The sequence below is a fragment of the Zingiber officinale genome, chromosome 3B, assembly GCF_018446385.1.
Source record: "Zingiber officinale cultivar Zhangliang chromosome 3B, Zo_v1.1, whole genome shotgun sequence".
NCBI lineage: Eukaryota > Viridiplantae > Streptophyta > Magnoliopsida > Zingiberales > Zingiberaceae > Zingiber > Zingiber officinale.
The window spans coordinates 12749413-12769007 of record NC_055991.1 but is presented as its reverse complement, the minus strand read 5'-3'; the positions used below and the strand labels follow the sequence as shown (position 1 = coordinate 12769007).

The following is a 19595-nucleotide window of genomic DNA, read 5'->3' as shown; positions in this document are numbered from 1 at the left end:
GTATGCTAATCAATTAGTATTTAATAGTAAGAATAAACAAATCAAATTGAATATCACGGTGTCGGAAAGGAAACTAGGGTTTCCTAGGCAAGGCTCGGCCTTTTGTCTTAGGTTTTTATTCGTGACGATATCAGAACGTCTCCGGCGATCCGGCTTCCTGCGCGATTTCTTCTCCTTGTCAGTCGATTGTACTTTTCTTCGTGCCATCTCTTTTCTGCGGTGTCGCGATGTTCGGGAGGAAGCTTTACAAGACGAAGCTCTGCCTACTGTTCCAGAGGGGTCGGTGCCCTCGACAGAGCTGCAACTTTGCCCATGGCGAGGCGGAGCTCCGTCGCTTCGGCGGATCTTTCAGTGGTAATCGCTTGCTTGTCTACTCGTACGGTTTCCTGCCTTCTTGACGATTGATTAAAGTTGGTGGAGAGGTAGCTTCTTTGGTTATTGTGTCTGTCGACACCTAAAACATGCAATAAAATTAATTAATTAAATTGTTTTGATTATTGGAGGTTGATCCTCCTTAATTGATCATCTCATCCCTTTCTTTTATCAATTTTTTGTTTCATATTTTTTAAGAGAAAAAACTCCGCCCACAACTAGTCATGATTGGCCCCAAACTTGGATAAAAGAGGAGAGTTACGTTAAGTTGTCAGTCATCATTAAAATTATAACAAATATTCAATGAATATATCTATTAAACTATTGTGTTAATACTAAGTTATTCCCTAGAAGGAACGTGTTACAGGGTTCGACTGTAACGTCATGGCAAGGACTGCTACATCTCCATAACTCAGGTGTGGTGCCATAGATGCAAGAGTTTGCATTGTAGGGTTTGACTGTAACGTATTGGCAAGGACCGTCATATCTGCATGAGAACTTGGATGTAGTGTTAGGCACACCATAGGTTGGATAAGAACAAATATGATAGTAAAACTAATAGTCTAAAATTTGAAACATGGAATCAATGGAGGTAGTATATATGATGATTAGGAGAATAATTAGTATTTTGTGTGTACAAGAAACAAAATGGGTAGGCGAGAAGGTAAAGATGATAGAGAACTCAGGTTTTAAGTTATGATACATAGGAAAGAGTACAGTAAGAAATGGAGTGGGTATTATTGTATATAGTTCGTTAAATGATGAAGTTGTAGGAGTAGTTAGAGAGAAGAATCAAATTATAACCTTTAAGATAATAGTGACAAAAGAAACTATGAACATAATTAACGTATATGCATCGCAAGTAGAATTAGATGAAACTACCAAATCAAAGTTTCGAGACGACTTAGATAAAATATTATAAAATATTCTGCCAAATAAAATAATTTTAATAGGAGGTGATCTAAATGAACATGCCAGAGTGAAACATGAGAAATATGAGAGAGTACACGAGGGTTATGTGTTTGGAACGAGAAATGAAGAAGAAAAAATTATATTAGATTTTACGATAGCATATGACCTTATATTAGCTAATCCATTTTTTTAAGAAAAAGAGAAGAACAGTTAGTCACGTTCAAAAGTGAGAATAATAAATTGCAAATTGATTTTCTTATGGTTAGGAAGAAGAATTGAAAGATTTGTAAAAATTGCAAGGTCATTCTTGGAGAAAGCTTAATTACCCAACATAGGTTAGTAGTGTTAAATATATGCCTCAAACATAATATTAATAGAAAGAAAATATATACGATTCCTAAAATTAAGTGGTGTAAATTAAAGGATGGGAAATAAAATATTTTCAAGGAGAAGGTAGAAATATAAGTAGTAGGTGAAATATATGGTGACTCCAATATGACATGTGATAAGATGGTATCAAAGTTGAAAATAGTAGCTAAGAGTATACTCGGTGAGTTAAAGGGACATGCACTACCAAATAAGGAATCTTGGTGGTGGAATGAGAACCAACAAAAGAAAGTGAAGAAAAAACAAACAACTTATAAGAAATTATATATTTGTAAAAACAAGGAAAATTTTAAAAAATATACAATAGCCAAGAAAGAAGATAGGAAAGTAGTGAATAAAGCAAAAAATGAAACTTTTAACGATTATATAAAAAATTGGATACAAAGGTAGGGTAAAGAGACATTTATAAACTAGCTAATGTGAGAGAAAGTAAGACAAAAATTTTTATTTAAATAAAATGTATTAAAGATGAATGTAATAGAGCACTAGTAAACGATGGAGAAATAAAAGAGTTGTGGAAGAAGTATTTTTATCAACTTTTTAATGAAGGTTTAGGGACCTAACTTAGGTAATTTAAGTAGATCAAATGAGTATAAAAATTTAAATTTTTATCATAGAATTTAAACTTCAGAAGTAGAACAAGTTTTAAATGGGATGCACGAAAAGTCGACTAGATGATCTTCCGATAGAGGTATGGAAGTGCCTAGGGAAACAAGGTATTAAATGACTTACAAAATTATTGAATATAATATTGAAAATGAAAAAAATGTCTGATCAATGTAGGGTAAGTACTCTAGTTCTCTTATATAAGAATAAAGGAGACCTATAAAATTACACAAACTATAGGGGTATTAAACTAATGAAACATACTATGGAACTTTAGGAAAAAAGTAATAGAAAAAAGATTAATGATGGAGAGTGACCGAAAATTAATTTGGGTTCATACTTGGAAGGTTGACAATAAAAGCTATACATTTTCTTAGACAACTAATTGAAAAATATCGGGAGCAAAAACAAGATCTGCACATGGTATTCATTGACTTATAGAGTCCCAAGATAAATTATATGGAGAATTCTAGAAAAGAGAGATGTTAGCGTAACATATATTGAACTAATTAAGGATATGTACGAGGATGGAACGACCAGAGTAAAGACTTTATGTGTAATAACTGAAGTATTTCTAATAAAGATAGGGTTATATCAAGAATCAGTTTTAAGTCCCTATCTTTTTATACTAATTATAGACGAACTCGCTACATGTATTCAAGACACAGTACCGTGATGCATGTTGTTTGCAGTTAATATTATTTTGGAAGATGAAACACTGAAGTAATAAATGCTAAACTAGAATCTTAGCCAAAAACACTAAAATGGAAATATTTTAGGCTTAGTAGAATAAAGACAAAATATATGGAATTTAACTTTAGCAATATTAGACGTAATGAGGCAATTGTTAAGATAGGAGATGATGAGTTGTCCGGAATCGAGAACTTTAAATATTTAGGATCATTTTTGCAAAATGATGGAGGGATTGAGAGAGATGTCTTACATAAAATACAAGCAGGATGGTTGAAATGAAGGAGAGCGTCGGGTGTTTCATGTGACCGTAAAGTATCTCTAAAACTTAAAGGGTTCTACACAACCGTAGTTAAACTTGCTATGTTATATGAAGCTAAATGTTGGGCTATGATTCAAGCACATGAGAAGAAAATGAGAGTTGTAGAGATGAGGATATTAAGGTGGATGTGTAGACATACGAGGATGGACAAAATAAGAAATGAAAGCATTAGATAGAAAATCGAAGTTGTATCAATTGAGGGAAAACTTCGAGAGACACGTTTAAGATGGTATAGGGTTAGACGATGTGAAACTATGATAAACACATATATCAAACGAGAAGAGGAAGATCAAAAAAGACTTGGTTAGCAACAATAAAATAAAATAAAATAAAATAAAATTTATTTAAGTATAGATGATGATATAGTAGGAGATAGAGTTCAATGGCGTAAAAGGATTCATATAGCTGACTTCATCTAGTGGGATAAAGCTTGATTCTTGTTTGTTATTTCTTAAGAGAAAGAATATAAAGTCCTATCAACTTGGTATCAGAATTAGGTTTCTCACCACTGACATATCTTTACATTATAATCCCTCTACCATCATCATCGCTATCTTGCTTAGCACAATCTTATCATCCTCCTACGATACCAGGTATATGCATTGATAGTATCAGAGTTATTTACAACTCAAGTCTATATCTATTTTATTTTAAAAAGCTTCCTTTACAATTTTATTATTTTTTATTTCTATTAGAAGAATAAAAAATATATGGGCAACTCTGTGCACGAAGCTCCTGCTATGTGGGGTCTCGGGGAAGGATCCATTGTACGTAGCCTTACCATGTTTTTTGCAAGAGCTGTTTTCAGGATTCGAACTCGTGACCTTTTGGTCACAAAGCAACAACTTTACCGTTGCGCCAAGGCTCCCCTTCCAACCTAAAAAAATATGTTGGTCAATTCTAACACATGATAGGAAGATTTCATATGGTAACAAATTGAAGATTCTCTAAGATGGAAGATGAATTCGCCAACTGGAGAAGTAGAGATCCTACTGAATTCGACTAGATGCATTTCGAGATTTTTTCTCCTACATTTCATGCTAGATGGTGAAACTCTCCATTGATATCAATTATTCGTGTCATGTCATGGATCTGCATCATACAAGGAGTTTGTAGATGGTCTTCTCACCCATTTCATCCCTCAAGATTATGAGCGTGTAGATGAAAAACTATCCAAAATTCTATAAATTAAAGTGATAGCGAAGTACCATAATCACTTTCTTCAACTTAATTAAACTCATGGTCGGCCATAGTGAAAAATGTTGAACATTTCTACTGAAGAAACAAAAGAGGTTAAGATTTGTCATCCTTGCATTGTAAAAGCTGTTATCCTCTGCAGTGTGCAAGAAAAAAAAGATGTTTGAAAATGAATGGAGAACTAGCAAAGTTGAAAATTCTTAATCCATAAAAGCTATATTAAACTCGTGGTTGGAAAAAATACTAATGGAAGGAGAGCAAAAGAATGAAGAATAAAATAACTGTACAGACAATCCACATAAGGATCTAAACCGTGATAATAGTAGAATAATTCATCTATCACAATCATTGTAACATCTACGTTTGAAGCCACTTATCATAAACCATCCGATTTCAATCCACTTAACATCTACCTCTTTGGCTTACTCTCTTGGCCCATGGTCTTTCTTCTAGGTTTTTTCCTTGAGATTATTTTAGATATTTTTCTAAAATCTTCTCATCATCGAAATATCTACATATTTTAGTGCCTTCTAGAGCTGTAATGTACACTATTGAATTAATTTGATCCCAATCGTTTATTTGGGAGAGGATGTCTATAAATGCTTCCTTTCCTTTACTTGAAAATTATCCTTAAGAATAGTAAACACTCTTTGTTTACTAATCTTTCTAGTCCTCTCAATATCTTTTATTTTATCTTGTGTGGGTCTCTAGCGAGTTAAGCTCACTTAGCAATTTTGCAGATATAAGTTGTCTACATGTCTTGTGGGTGAATGGTGCTAAAATTAAGCCCATGATAGGATCATAGTTGGTATCATAGCTAAGTTCTCATCTAAGTAGTGTGCTTAAGAGCAATTATGTCATATGTTAAGGTCTTAGAAAATCAATCTCGTGTACTAGAAGAGCGGTGCACATAGGGTAGGCGTGGCAAGGCTAAGACAACTGAGGTAGATCCTATTGAAGCATGGATTGCTACCTTGGAGCAAGCTATCTTTAACGTGCAATCCACCATAGAGGTGATTAATGTTGATAGCTTGTAGGAAGATATATCTGAGGTAAAGTTCATTTTGGGGATCTCACTAACTTTCTAGACGGGGTAGAGATAGAGTGTGGTGAGTTAGGTGTTTCCACTAAGAAAGTCAATCCTTGATTGCAAGAATGCTACCATGTGGAGCTGTAATGCATCACTCGGGAGTTTGGTAGACTTAGGGCATTCGTTAAGGAATAGTTGCGGGATTTATGGGCAGAAGTAGAAGCATATACACATGAGGATGGTCATGAGCACACATATGGGACTAGCTCGAGGTGTGCAAGTGTCAACAACCTTAGCTCTATTCCAACTCTAACAATAGCCCCCTTCAAGGGTGCCCGCGATGCCAAGGAGGTTGATAGTTTCTTATATAACCTTGAGATGGTTTTTGATTTCAAGGGCATATAGGATGATGCTTTGAGGATCAATAGTGCATCTATCTACTTGTAAGATTTTGTGTAGATGCAGTGGTGTTATTGAGCCAAGATGAACTAAGCTTTGTGTCATTTAAGTTTGCTTTATAAGGTATCTAAGCCAAACCAAGCCAAGCCTAAAATGGACCAAATTGTTGAAATGGTTGTTTAAGCTTGCTTTCTTGTTTTTTTTTTGAGCTTAGGCTTGGGCTGGGCTTGGTTCGTTAGTTGTTATCAAACTCTTAATTTGAGTTTGATTCATTGTTTGAAACTTTTTCTTTTTTAAACTTGTTTAATTAGTTAGATAGCTTAATATTACAAGCTTGTTTGTTTGTTTGAGAGTTTCTTTGTTTATTTATAAGTTTGATAAGAGATTTGTTGATGAATATGGTTCATAAGCTCTCTACAAGTTTACATTTCTAAAGCAATGGATAAACTGAGTGCATCAATAGGCTATTTAAGCTTTACTTAAGGCACTATGTGAGTGCTCATTAGCGAGATTGGGCAAAGTTGCTAGATGTAGCCCAATTCTCCTATAACTTACAATAGAGCGAGGCTACAAGTAAAAACCCATTTGAAACCATGATTCGACAACAACCTATGACACCTAATGCCCAACAACCCATATGCTAGCCAAGGAGTGGCATGAGCGAGCTGCTGATATTTCGATGATTTATGTGGACAAAACTGCTAAGAAAATGAAGAAATAGGTAGATATAAAGGGGTGACATGTAGAGTTTGAGGAAGGTGATATAGTTGTGAAAAACACACGCTTGGTTGGGCCTAGGCGTAGCCAGGTGCGCCATTTGCGCCTAGGCAACCTAGGTGCAGTCTTTGAATGAAGTGCGCGCCTTTTGAGAGGATAAGACGTGCTTAAGGAGTGATTTTCCTCGTCTTATTGAAGTTTTATTATTTTTTTTAAAGCTCAACCCATACCTTTAATTATCCTTTAAGTTAATCGGGTTGCATTAACTTTTGCATGCGACATATTTTTCATGCGTGATTCTTCCTCTCCACTAGAAAATAAACATCAGCCTCCCTTAGTCCCCTGCAAACTTATTTCACTATTTTCTATCTGCGTGACTCTTCCTCTCCCCTAAAAAATTACCATCAACTTCCTCTCTCCTAAATAATAATGTAAATATAAAATTTACTAACATTCAAATTCACAAACTATTTCACTGTGGTGTCAATTTTCAAAAATCAACACCACTGTGGCATTTGAAATCAACACCACTTTGATGATGTATTTTGAAAATCAGCAAGAAAATCAGTGAAATAGTTTGTGAATTTGAATGTTAGTGAATTTTATATTTACATTATTGTGTAATAATTTGTGGAATATTTGAATTTTATTAGTGAAATATTTTGACAGAAATTTCCTATGTATGTTTCAATTGTAAAAATTTATACTCAAAGCGCCTTACTTTGAGCCTAGCGCCACCTATGTTCTTTTTGGGCGCTTCCAACCTTAAATAACTATGTGATACTTGTGAAAACTCTTATCCAAGCAATTTAAGTCCTTACAGGAAGTGCACAAGTGGCTAGTAAGAAGATATGAAAGTCCCTTCTCTTTCATCAAATGTGTGGTAAGTTATCTTACCATGTCCAACTTCCGCCAAAGCTCAAGATATTATCTCTTCCATGTGAGCATTCTCAAGCCTTACCATGAAGACAAGGATGACCTAAGTAGAAACGAGTCCAATTGTGCATTAACCTTCATTGTCAATTCCTTCAATAAAGATGAGTACATTTTTGTGGACAAGATCATCCAAAGGAGAGGAGTTCTTAACTATTTTGAATACGTGTTTGAGTGGAAGAATCTACTAGATACTAAGGTGAGTTGTGAACAAGAGGATGCATTGTGACAAGTCATTGAGCATATTAAGTGGCTATATAGGGAAGAGAACATATCAAGGATGTCGTGAGCTTAGGTGGGGAAGAGTGTCACAACCCCAATTTCAAGTCCAAGAGGGCTTCTTGGTCCTCCCCTTTGACCCACACTCTTGGCCGGTTATCTTTCTTTTAAATTCTTATTTGAGATCATTCTAGACATTTGTTAGGAGCCTTCTAGGCTCATAATACACCATTAAATTAATTTTATCTCAACTGTCTATTTGGAAGGAAAATGGTTATAAATATCTTTCTTCCCCTCTATCTTCAAAAATATCCTCAAGAATAGTAAGCAATCTTCAGTTACTAATCTCTCAAGCCTCTCAATTTCTCTTGGTTTATTTTGTGTGCGTCTCTAGCAAGTTAGATTTAGCAATTTCGTGAAGATAATTGTGGGTATAAGTTTTATAAGTGTCGCACATAGGTGACTGGTGCTAAAATTAACTCTGTGACATACTACATTAAAGGCTTTTTGTGATCTTCAATCATCTATAACAATCTCTACTTCGATCATTTAAGAGAACCAAAGAATAATACCTTCTCCAAGGCGATATCCCCTTCAACCAGCGCATCAAATCCACATAGGTTTGGCAACAACCACAAATTGCTAGAGATCATTTAAAATAAGGGATGGTTTAGAATATTATTATGTTATAACTCAATGAAGATGGGAAGCAAGGCAAAGTGAAGGAAGACTCAATGCAAAAACACTCTTACAAAAGAAAGTATTAGCATTCTTATAACTTCTCAACGAAGACTCGACACAACACACCACTTCATCAAAAGAATTTTAGGTATATTCACTCGGACATAAGAAAGAACTATAACTTGTCTATCATAACCTTATCAAAAGGAAATCTCGACTGGTCAGCGATAAGAAGATATTTTATGCAAGTCATCTAAAAAAAAAAGGAAAAAAGATCATCCTTGATGACAAGGGAATTTTGAAAGATGGTGGAATGATATGATCCCAAATAGACATATTCAAATCACCCCTTCAAAATATTATCATTTAGGTTAGTAATTTAGAGTAGTAGGTTAATATATCTATTATTATTAGAAATTATTATGTACCCTTCTTAGGCAAGCAATAAAATTAAAATTAATTAATCAAATTATTTTGTTTATTGGAGAATGGTCGCCTTGAAGTCATCATATCGCCTTTTGCTTTCGTTCCTATGAGATAGGATGCAGGTTCCTTTCACAAACTCTATCACCGATTACACTTTTTTTAAGTGTTTGTCATGTTTACACACTTCAAAAGGAGATTCTTCAGCTCTGCCCATTTGGAGTTTATTTTTAGGCGTTATGCTCTATACTCTAATATTATAAATGATAATTTAGTATCCAGTCTTTGAGGAATAATGGAGTTTCAAAACACTGAATTTCACTAATTTCTCATAATGGTTGACCATCTGTTGTGCTATTATGCATTCTTATGTTCTTATGGAAGATTAGTCTTTTCATGATTTCTTGAGTGGTTATGAGACCATCCAAATATTTTATAGAGTTTGATACTGGTTAAAAATAATTTTTAGTTGCTTTGTTCTGAATTCTGTCTTGGTAGGACATGTGAGTTTGAAGAGAAATAATTTCTGGCCATGAGAGAAATGAATGTCTAAGAGTTTGAATGTCAATTCTAGTGTTTTAAGAATGGAGCCAGATTCCACCTGTCATGTCATTTGACTGATTTGTTCTTGGTTTATACTTTTGATACCTACTTAAATTTGCCTATCGACATAAAAAGAATCTAGCAAATGAATTTAGTGGGATTAGAAACTCAACCCTTTGAGTTACCGGTTAGAAATTTTAATCTTTATGACTTTTTTTTCACTCTTAATTATTCTGTTTAACAGAACTTATTGAGACATAGAATTGTAGTTCTCCACACTTCTTTACTAATATATTTATTCTTCTATTGTATACACGAATTTTTGCATTGTTCAATGGTATTTTCTTTTTTCTAGTTTAGAGAAATTTAGATTCTCTTGCATTTGTTAAATGTTTTTTTCTCAAACATTTTACATATGCAATTCTAATCGATATATGCATAGGGAATATAAGTGCACAGCCGCAAGTACAAGTCTGCTGATCATAAATGTCACACGTTTATGCTGCTTCACAATATCCAGTGCTTTTGTTTTGAGAAATCCTTTGCTAGGATATTTAAGTTTATTCTTTATTTGCTACTTCAATTTTCTGCCTTTGGTTCTATATATATTGAAGTCACATTTGTTGGATCACTACTAGTACTTGGAGAATAATGAAACTTGGTACAACTGTCTGCAGATGAAACTCTGTTCTTGTTTTTTTATTTTCCAAAATATTTTCAGGTGAAATTATTAGAGAATGTTTCTTCCATATGTCTGGCCTCTTTTGATAATATAAAGGTTGAGATTATCAACTATCAGACAGCTTTTTGGTATCTCCAGAAATTGGCTCATGTCCTGTTCTTAGCCTCACAGGTGGATGGTAGTTTTGATTGTTCTGGTATTAATAATGACCAAATGAAGGAAAAGGATTATAAATACTAGGGTTGTTGTGTACTTATTGATATATGCTGGTTCTAGACTCTACTTTATTGACAGGTTCAGCAAGTAATATATGAAACATTCGGTTGATTTCATGCTCTCTGGATTGAGTTTCATGTTTTGGGTCTTTGTTTCACGGGCCTTTCTAAACAATTATAGAAGGGATTTGCCTCAAGATTATGTTGGGAGATTCTTAGCCAGATCAGCACAATTACCTGATTGAAGGCGCTTTATTTCTTATGCCAATGGTTCATCAGTGGAAATTCTCTCAGTATCTGTTGCTTATGTTTTCTTTTGCTCCAGAAGAGGTCTATTACAAGTTTTCCATCAACTATTTATTGTATAGTCAAAGGATTCTCTCAGTGATCTAAGTTCCTTGCATGGATATTGATTTATTATCTTAATGATCTACTTTGTTTATTCCGTGTTCCCTTGGAATTGTTGAGAAGCCGGTATTAGTCATTATTGAATTTATCATGTTTCTCATGCTGATGGTAAGCTTGATAAGATTATTTGGGTCCTCCAATCCTGGACAATCTTAGTATCAAAAAGGAATTGCACTTCTCTTTCTTGAAATTTTCTTGCCTCATTTGCAGGTCGACGTGATTTTCGAAGTGCAGACTTAAGAGATAAACTTGATAGAAGGTATTCACCTCATAGAAGGGTCTCTCCTAGCAGAGTTGCAAGGGTTCAACATCCTTTTCGCTATCGAAAGCCAATCTCCCATGACAGAGGTTAGCATTATCCTGAGTTTCTTTGTATTTCTAGTTTCTTCTTGAAAAACCTATTCCGTCACTTTGTGCTACTAATCTACATGCGTGTAAAACTGCCTGATAGCTTTCTGTTCTTGGTTTGCTAGTTATAAGGTTGTTTTTATGTGCCACTCTGATGATTTTATGATTCTACTTGTAGGCTCTAGTCTTTCAAGGTCACCCATTAGGAGAAGGTAAGGCTCCTTTAAAAATATTTACATAGTGCTAAACCTTTTTTATTAACTTTGAAACTTTACTTTTAATTCTTGTGTCTCCTATAATTTTATGAGGAAACTAATTTGCAGCATAACAAGGTGTTCATGCTTTAATACTCCATAGATTCTATTACTCAAGTCATGAAGACATATATTGTGTACAAACATTGTTGATTTGATAGATTAATGCAATAAAGATGGACCCATTTAAAAATAATCTTAATTTTGTATTGTTTCTCATAAATATCCAAAGTTTAAAATATCAAACCGTATTGGAGATTGAGTCTATGACCAGATTATATTATATTGTGCCGCTAAGGCTTCAGTATTTATTTAATTTAATTTAATTATTAATGATAACATGAATTAATTTTACTCATACATATATGCTATTCCTTTTATGTAATTAAATTTGTGAACTAAATTTCTTTAGTTGGAGAAAGATGTTGGATATGTAATTTTTATCATCTTTAATTGCTCATTGTGATACATTTTAAATTTTGGACGATCAATTAAGTTGAACCGCTTACTAGGTATGGACTTATAGGATTGGGATCTAGTGAGGGCTAATTAAGCTTTGGGAGACTTCATTAGATAGGTGCAAAGATTTTGATCATGTGACTCCAAACCAAGATTGATTTGGACTTATAACAACTAAATTATATAGCTAAACCAAGTTCATACTTCGGATGATCTATTCTAGTTGTGTTGATTAAATCAATGAAAAATGTTGATTTTTAGAGTGGATATATATTTTTCTTCTTTTGCTATGCCTCATACTTGTGCCACTCCACTTTATCTTTTCTTACCTTGTGTGATCATGACACTACTCCACTCTCAAATTTGGCCGCTGGATCTTTGCTGCCTCTGAACCTCCCTTCCATGCTGGCTCCCCTTTTGTGTGCAATTCCTCTCTCTCACCTAATTTCTCTCACGGGGCCTCTCTTTCACCCACCTAATTTCTCTCGGTGGGACTGTGATCTCCCCTCTTGCATGCAATTCCCCTCTGTCCCACTCAGTCTCTGTTGCATGAAAGCCTCTGTCCACTACCAGATCTTTCATGCTGAAGCCGATCTCTCCCATCTAAAGCATCTCACGGAAATTGTTGTCGCCTTGCACTGCACCCTAGTCTGAAACACTTCGTGCTGCATTAGCGTCATCATGAAAGTTTAAGTGACATGTTTTGAGGTTGTGGGAATGAAACCAGAGTATCTCAGGCCCATAAAAGAGACCGCCTTCCATTGTGTTTGTCTTTTATTTAAGAAACAATACACTTTGCTATTTGACGATTTTCTCTTCTTCATAGTGCTAATCATATCTGAGACACAAATTTATTCTTGAACTATGTCAAGTCCCATGCAATTGCCAGCTGAGGCACATGGTTCTTACTAGTGCAACATTGATAAACCCATTTAGATTTATTTTTTAATGATCTAATTAGCATTGATTAATATACTTATATATCATGTCAAGTGTTCATTATATGATGGTGGCAATCAAATTCACAGTGACAGAAGGCATAGAAAGAAGCAGCGTACAGATGGAGGAAGTGATCAGTCTGAAAGCTTTAAAGCTTCTGATGATTCAGAAGTGAGGAAAAAGAGTGGCAAGGATCCATCCTATAATGAGAAAGATGATCTTGAAGAGCAGGTTTAATTTGTTGTTAAGCTTTACTTTTAGGATATTGCTACTTTTTTTCCTCATTGACCTTCATGCAGTTTAAGCAACTTCAGTTGGATATTGAGATGCTTGATGATCACAAATACCAACTTGAGGTAAATTTTAGGTTTATCTTTGAATTTACCATGTTGTTTGTTCTTTTATATGAGCCGTCTCACGAGTTGATGGATATATCACTTTTTTCTTTTTATGCTTTAGTTGTTACTTTGCTATTAGCTCTTTGCTATGTGCATCATCAGCCATATTAATTGCACTGTGGTGATATTTTATTTTGTAGCTACTGCCACTTGATTATATATGCTGAATTCACTTTGTATTGTTCCTATTTGTATAGCTCGTGTTTTTTTCTTAGGAATTTTATAGTTGAAATCTTTTGGGTTGTAGTTCTGGTGTTTCTATTACTTCTGTTTCAATGGAAGTAGCTAATGTCTATTTTTCTTTATTTATAAACTATATATATAATTATGACTAGGATGGTTAACCATCAATGTTTCATTGTTGCTAAAAGGTTGTCATTTTTGCTCAAGTTTGTGCTTTGTAATTCATTTTTCATATGCATTAAAATTCATTGAGATTAGTGCAGAATTGAGTAGAGAAGATACAAGAAAGAAAAGAGGAAAGAGTGAAAAGAAGAGAAAGGAAAGAGGGGGAGGAGAATGAGAAGTAAGAAAACATGGGTTTCAAGAAGGATAATTCAACAATAGATAATAAAAGCATATGCTAGAATTCAAGAACACTTTAGAATACTGGAAACCTTGACAAGTCTTTACACAAATAACTACCTACTGACAAACATACTTTCTATAACTAAAGAAACTCCTTTGAGTCCATTAAACAAGGCCATTAATTTATAAGAACAAAACTTGATAAATAAAACATTCAGTTCATTTCCCTTCATTTCATATTCATTAAAAGGAAACTCATTCATTTTTCACTTTTTAGGAAAGGTAAATATCATCCATTTTTTAGGATTTTTCAATGGATACATTTGTTTTTGCTAACCAATAAACCAACCAAAAACCAAATCATGCCCACCCTTAGTCCTTGGTTAGGTTGGGTTATGTTTGGGACTTTGGGTTATTGAAGATCAATATGATCTTAAAGAACAATTGGTTCAGTTATATTTTTTGGTTTAAATTTCATAGCGAATCAAAATTGTTGAATTGGTTTAGCTTGCTTAGATCCAAGAAATTTCTAAAGGTTAATGGGAAATTATTCAACTCCTAATACCCTTGGTAGTCTCTATTTATTTCATATATATAATATTGTATTGCTACTTTGTATTCTATTATTTAGGATCGGGTCCTCAACATTTACAATTTTCTTTTGAACACTTTCCTTCTAGTTGGTTCATAGAAATTGCGGAAACTTAGCACGTTATAAATATATTTGATTTTAGGATCGCCTGAGATTTAGTTTTCCACAATTAGTGGAGATGACAAATGATGTAACAGTTTCATTGGACTACTGAGAAAATGGCAATTAGCCTTTGTTTCGGGTTTAGTATTTGAACTGAATTAGAAATTATGTGCATGGCAGTATGAGTTTACTAGACAATTTCATTGGCTTTATGGGTAATTTAGTCATTAGTTTGATCTAAATGATCTCACATGTGGATAGACTGGATGCCTGATAACTTAATACTTTGTTCCAACACTTGACTTGCTATGATGACCTTCTTCTTACTCTTTAGGAAATTATTTACTCCACAGAATAACTCAATTCTTTGATGTGGATTGCTATGGGGAATCTATCCTATCAAGATAAGTATATTTGACAATTTGAACATATCCTTAATTCAAGTCCTTAGGTCATTCATCATAGAATTCCCATGGTTGCCATCTAATAATTTTTTTACATGGGGTCTCATAAAAAGTGACCATTTTCATTCACTTGAATTTGGTGTTTCATCTGAGTGAGCTCACATACAGATAAGGACATACTCTTATACTATACTGTCTCTACACTTGGCTTGGTTCTTTAGGAAATTAGATTACCTCTTGGATGAACCCTAATAGTTGGATATATATGTGTGTATGTGTGTGTGTATAATATATGTGTGTACATGTATATGTATGTATCTATCTATCTATACACACGTATAATAATGTATCAATTGATTTATGCAATTCAAAACAAGTAGTTCATTTTAGAAGGGGCACCCAAAGCTTGCAACGCATCACACTCAAATAGTGGGTATCATATAACAGCGGTGTTGTGGTTCATCTTCGCTGTCCATAATGATAGTGGGCCCACCAAATTCCATTATGGTAAATGAGCACCATGTGCATTGTGGTCTTCCTCCACGATAGAAAGGGATTCCCTATAACATCAGAGTCCAAGATGAAGTGTGTATTATAGTAGTTTCTTCAAAAGTAAGTATGATAGTAGTTTCTTCAAAGGTAACAAATATGAACACATCTGAACCCTTAATGTCAAGATTTGCCTTTCCCACTATCTTTCTACTATGAGCTTTCTAGTTTGTTTCTCATAATATCCTTCAATAATCCAATTTATCTCTACTCTTTCCATATGCAAATTTCCTACCTCGCCATTTATGTATTTATGAAGGTGATCGACTCTTGTTCTTGACTTTCTCCACAGGGCTTGTTGGATGAGAAAATAAATGAAACACACAACCTTTCTACTCTAATAGAGGATCTTGAATCACAACTTCATAAAGAACAAGATGATTGCAAAAGGTTGTAAATATTCCTAATCCTGGTGTTTAATCATATTTTATTTTCATTTTGTAATTTTGAAGTATATATATCTTTATTTATGCCCCCCTTTTTTTTAACGAGATGCAGGATCTCTTCGAAAATAAAAAGGTTCATCAAAGCTCATGGGCGTTACATAAAAGCACAAGAGGAGCTAAAACGGCAAGTATAATTTTTAGAACAATAAAATTCCCTTCACTTCTACCTGTTTTCATTTGAAAGATGTGTTTCATTGGGATATATGATATTATGTCTTCAAACTGTATTCCTAGATTTTTTAGCGTTCAACTGCCAGATTATAGCCCTTCAGTGATTAGAGGGTCTAGCACTTGGCTGGTTGCTTTGCTTTATATATTCTTTGAATCTGACACCTAAAACTTGAGTATTGGAATGTGATGCTGAAACTTTTATCTACTTGCAGGTCACAGACTCGTCTGCAAAAGATTGGAGATCAACTTTTTTCAGACACCATAAAACTGAATGCTTATGAAGATGATCCAAGTGTTAATATTATTAGTGATGGGGAGCCTAATGTTAATGGTAAAATAAGTGCAGCGAACAATTGTCTTTTAAATAATGTTTTATTTGTCATGAAGAGACCATTTAAATATCCAGCTAACTAGCAAAGAAGTAGAACATGGTAATTTGATGATAGATTATGGCGTAAGAAGTTTTGAACTGCCTAAATTGTTCTGCCCATTGTAAATTTTATTTGTTGTTTGTTTTTGGTTAATTTAGATATCTTGTCTTCCTCACCTTCATGGAAGTAATTTTGAGCAATCTAAAGTTCTATTAACATCCTGCTGCTGTGTGGGGCGACCCCAGTACCCTATTGAATGTTAAATTTTGGCACTGACAGTATCATCACAATGAATTTGTTTGCATTGTTCCGTTCCATACTTACTGGGGTTGTGTTGTTCACAGTTAATAACTAATTTGTGTTGGGTGTATTAGGTGAAAAACTTGATTTGTCACTTGAAGCTGCTGCACTGGTACTAATACTATTCTGTGCCTAGGCTGTATCCATTCACAATTGCGATTTTGAACCATACTTTTTACAATATGTAGTTGTTCCTAATTGATTAACTCTCATTTGAGCGTTTCTATATTGAGATTTAATTTTACAGTCTAGAACAAATTATGTTGTGCTGCGTGTTTATTCTAGACTGCAGTATGCAACCTCCAGATAAAGTTCTATACTCCATTCAATACACACCATATTTCTATTCTCATGGTGTTATCATTTTCTTGTTGCAGGTAATTCAAGGAAGCGGGAGATGACTTTCAGACCTGAGAAATTACAAAGGTCTGAAGGACCTGCACCCCTGCCAGAAACTACCATAAAAAAAATTGAGATGATGAAAGCAATCCAAAAAAGAAACAAGTCATCAGTAGAAGATTACAATCACAAACATGGAAGAAATGCTTCTAGCATTCTATATTTGGACAAGGTCAGATGGAGCTGTTCATGGGTCCTTTTTACTTGCATTTAAACTGTTTATTTGGCCTGGCACAATGACATCAATATATGAATTTAATTTCCTAACATATAAATGGTTAAGTTTGACAATATGACTAGGAGTAAAAAATTTAGGGTGCGTTTTCCATTTTCATTTTTTGAAAAATGCACGTTTCTGAAAAATGGTGTTTGGTTTGCATTTTCTGTATGTTTTCTAAAAAATTAGATAGTATTTTCTAAAAAAATAGAAAATGTCTAAAAGTCATTTTTTATTTTCTAAAAAACGCGCGTTTTCCAGAAAATGAAAATGGAAAATGTGCAAACCAAACTTACCCTTATTATCTTAATTGTTTTGAACGTATATTTTCAGAGGTACAAGTGTAAACAAAATTGAAGGCTGTTTTTTTTCCTGTTCTCTGGGATTTTTTTTTAAATATTTTTTTTTAGTTTTCTAAATGTCCTTGCAAATTTATCTTTTATTCAATTAAGTATGCTAAGGCAACACTTATAACTAACAGGGTAAGGGTTCCGAAGTGCGTCATACCTTGCCTTTGACTGGTATGGCTGCTCATGCTGTAGATGAACTGTTAGAAGCCAATGAGTTTGATGAGAAATCTGAAGCTGCAGAAACTACTGCAATCAATGAGAGTGATGATGCAAAGCATTCAACCAAGACTACTCACACACCTCCACCACCGACGGATCAAAATGCATACAAGCAGGTGACGTCGCAATCTATCCTTGTAGGTTTAGACATTTGTAATGTTGGCTTTACATAACTCTCTCCTTTCACAATCTCAAATAATTGGGCAAATTTGGCTTGATGATGATTCTATTTCATTGGTTAAATCGATGGATGAAGTTTGTCACAAACTTCACCTTATAGGCCTTTATATGGTACACAATTTCATTTTTGAAAATTTCACGGGGAGCTCTCTTAAAATTTAATGATACCAGTGACCTGTGACCTGCAGAAAGGTTTCCTTTTTACATTTTACTTGGACATGAAATTTAATCCTCTTCCCTCTTGACATAATGCTGAGGCTTGATATACCTGGTAGGAAAGATAGGAAGGGAAAGGCAGGGAAATGTCACGGGACATGCATTTTTTTAGTGCCATTTGGTTTTTCCCTACTAGTTATCCATCCAAGTATCCAGTCTCAAGTCATATATCTTTAAACGTTCTAGTTCTGATACACATTATCCTCATCCAGTACGAGGGTGATGATGAGGAAGTCGATGTCGAAAAGGTGGATTCGGAAATGTTGGACATAGACATCAATAGTGAGCTGGATATCTAGCAGGTATGATATGCTCGGTTGGCGATGAAGCTGTATGCTGCCTTGCAACTCTGTCTCATTACCTTTTTTTTTTTTGAGCTTCTGAAGTAGTTTAGCAACTGAAGTAATATGTTATCCTCCGACTTGTGTAGTAGTGTTGAATGTTGTATTTTTTTGTTCCCTCCTGATATGTCATAATGTCCGATATTTATGAAATTATAACAGTAACTGTTTTGCATTTCAAGCAAGATTTAACAAAGCAGATGACTTCTTGATCTGAACTATTCTAGTCACGTCTTTTTAATACAAGCTTTAGTTCGTTTGGGGGACTTTAGTTGTCTAAGTTGTTAAATATTGTTCTAATAATCGATTACTGGGAATCATCCTCCAATTATACTCAAATTTGGTTGCCAATAATTAAAATTCGACCAAAGTGCATCTCCAAAATAAAATTATAGATAATTTATATCTGAAATTTGCGTTGTTCAGCATGACGGATTTTAACTTCCATGCCACCTGTAGAACTTGCTTGTTTGTCTAGGAATTGCTACGCTTAACTTTCATGATGGCTTAAGACAAGGATTTGAAAATTTTCTTGCCACTACTTAAACCATGTGAAGTATTTTACCATTTTTTTTCTTTCTTTTATCCTCTTGATGAAGTTGTTAGTTTTTAAAATCATTTTTCTTTTATCCTCTTTTACCGTATCCGTTACTTGTACTTCCTCATCACTGTTGAATGATGAGGATGATAATGATGAGGAGAAATAGGAGTGTAATTGAGATGAGTTGAGTTGAATTCTTTAATGTTTGAGTTTGTTTCATTTATAATCGAGTCGAACTCGAATTTTGTTTAACGGATATATTCATGGCTCATGAGTTTATTCGAGTTTTTATCGAACCTAAACGAACTTAATAAATATAAATTGTAAATTGAAATATTTATTAAAAATTCAATTATATATTTAGGGAAAATTATAATATTTTTATTAAAATTTATAATTTTATTCTAATAAATAAATTTAATATATTTGTCTATAAAATATATTTTATAAATAGAATGTAAAATCTATAAATTTAATATCAAAATTATTATTATTTTTATTTAAAAGTTGATTCATGAGCTTAACGAATATGTTC

General features: G+C 33.9%; 1 protein-coding gene across 1 annotated transcript; it reads left to right on the top strand.

Annotated features, from left to right (window-relative positions):
* Window positions 1–30: 30 nt before the first annotated feature.
* Window positions 31–18718, top strand: LOC122055930 (zinc finger CCCH domain-containing protein 13-like). Its single transcript, XM_042617623.1, has 11 exons — window positions 31–354; window positions 10947–11084; window positions 11263–11296; window positions 12826–12967; window positions 13036–13092; window positions 15602–15699; window positions 15808–15879; window positions 16139–16257; window positions 16975–17168; window positions 17695–17898; window positions 18391–18718. Exons 1-11 carry the CDS (start codon window positions 228–230, stop codon window positions 18475–18477), a joined length of 1272 nt encoding a protein of 423 aa, XP_042473557.1. The 5' UTR covers window positions 31–227; the 3' UTR covers window positions 18478–18718.
* Window positions 18719–19595: the final 877 nt, after the last annotated feature.

Coding starts and splice junctions, on each gene's coding strand:
- LOC122055930 (XM_042617623.1), top strand. CDS start 228: ATGTTCGGGAGGAAGCTTTACAAGACGAAGCTCTGCCTACTGTTCCAG. Junction 11,085..11,262: donor GCCAATCTCCCATGACAGAG/GTTAGCATTATC, acceptor TTCTACTTGTAG/GCTCTAGTCTTTCAAGGTCA. Junction 11,297..12,825: donor AGGTCACCCATTAGGAGAAG/GTAAGGCTCCTT, acceptor TCAAATTCACAG/TGACAGAAGGCATAGAAAGA.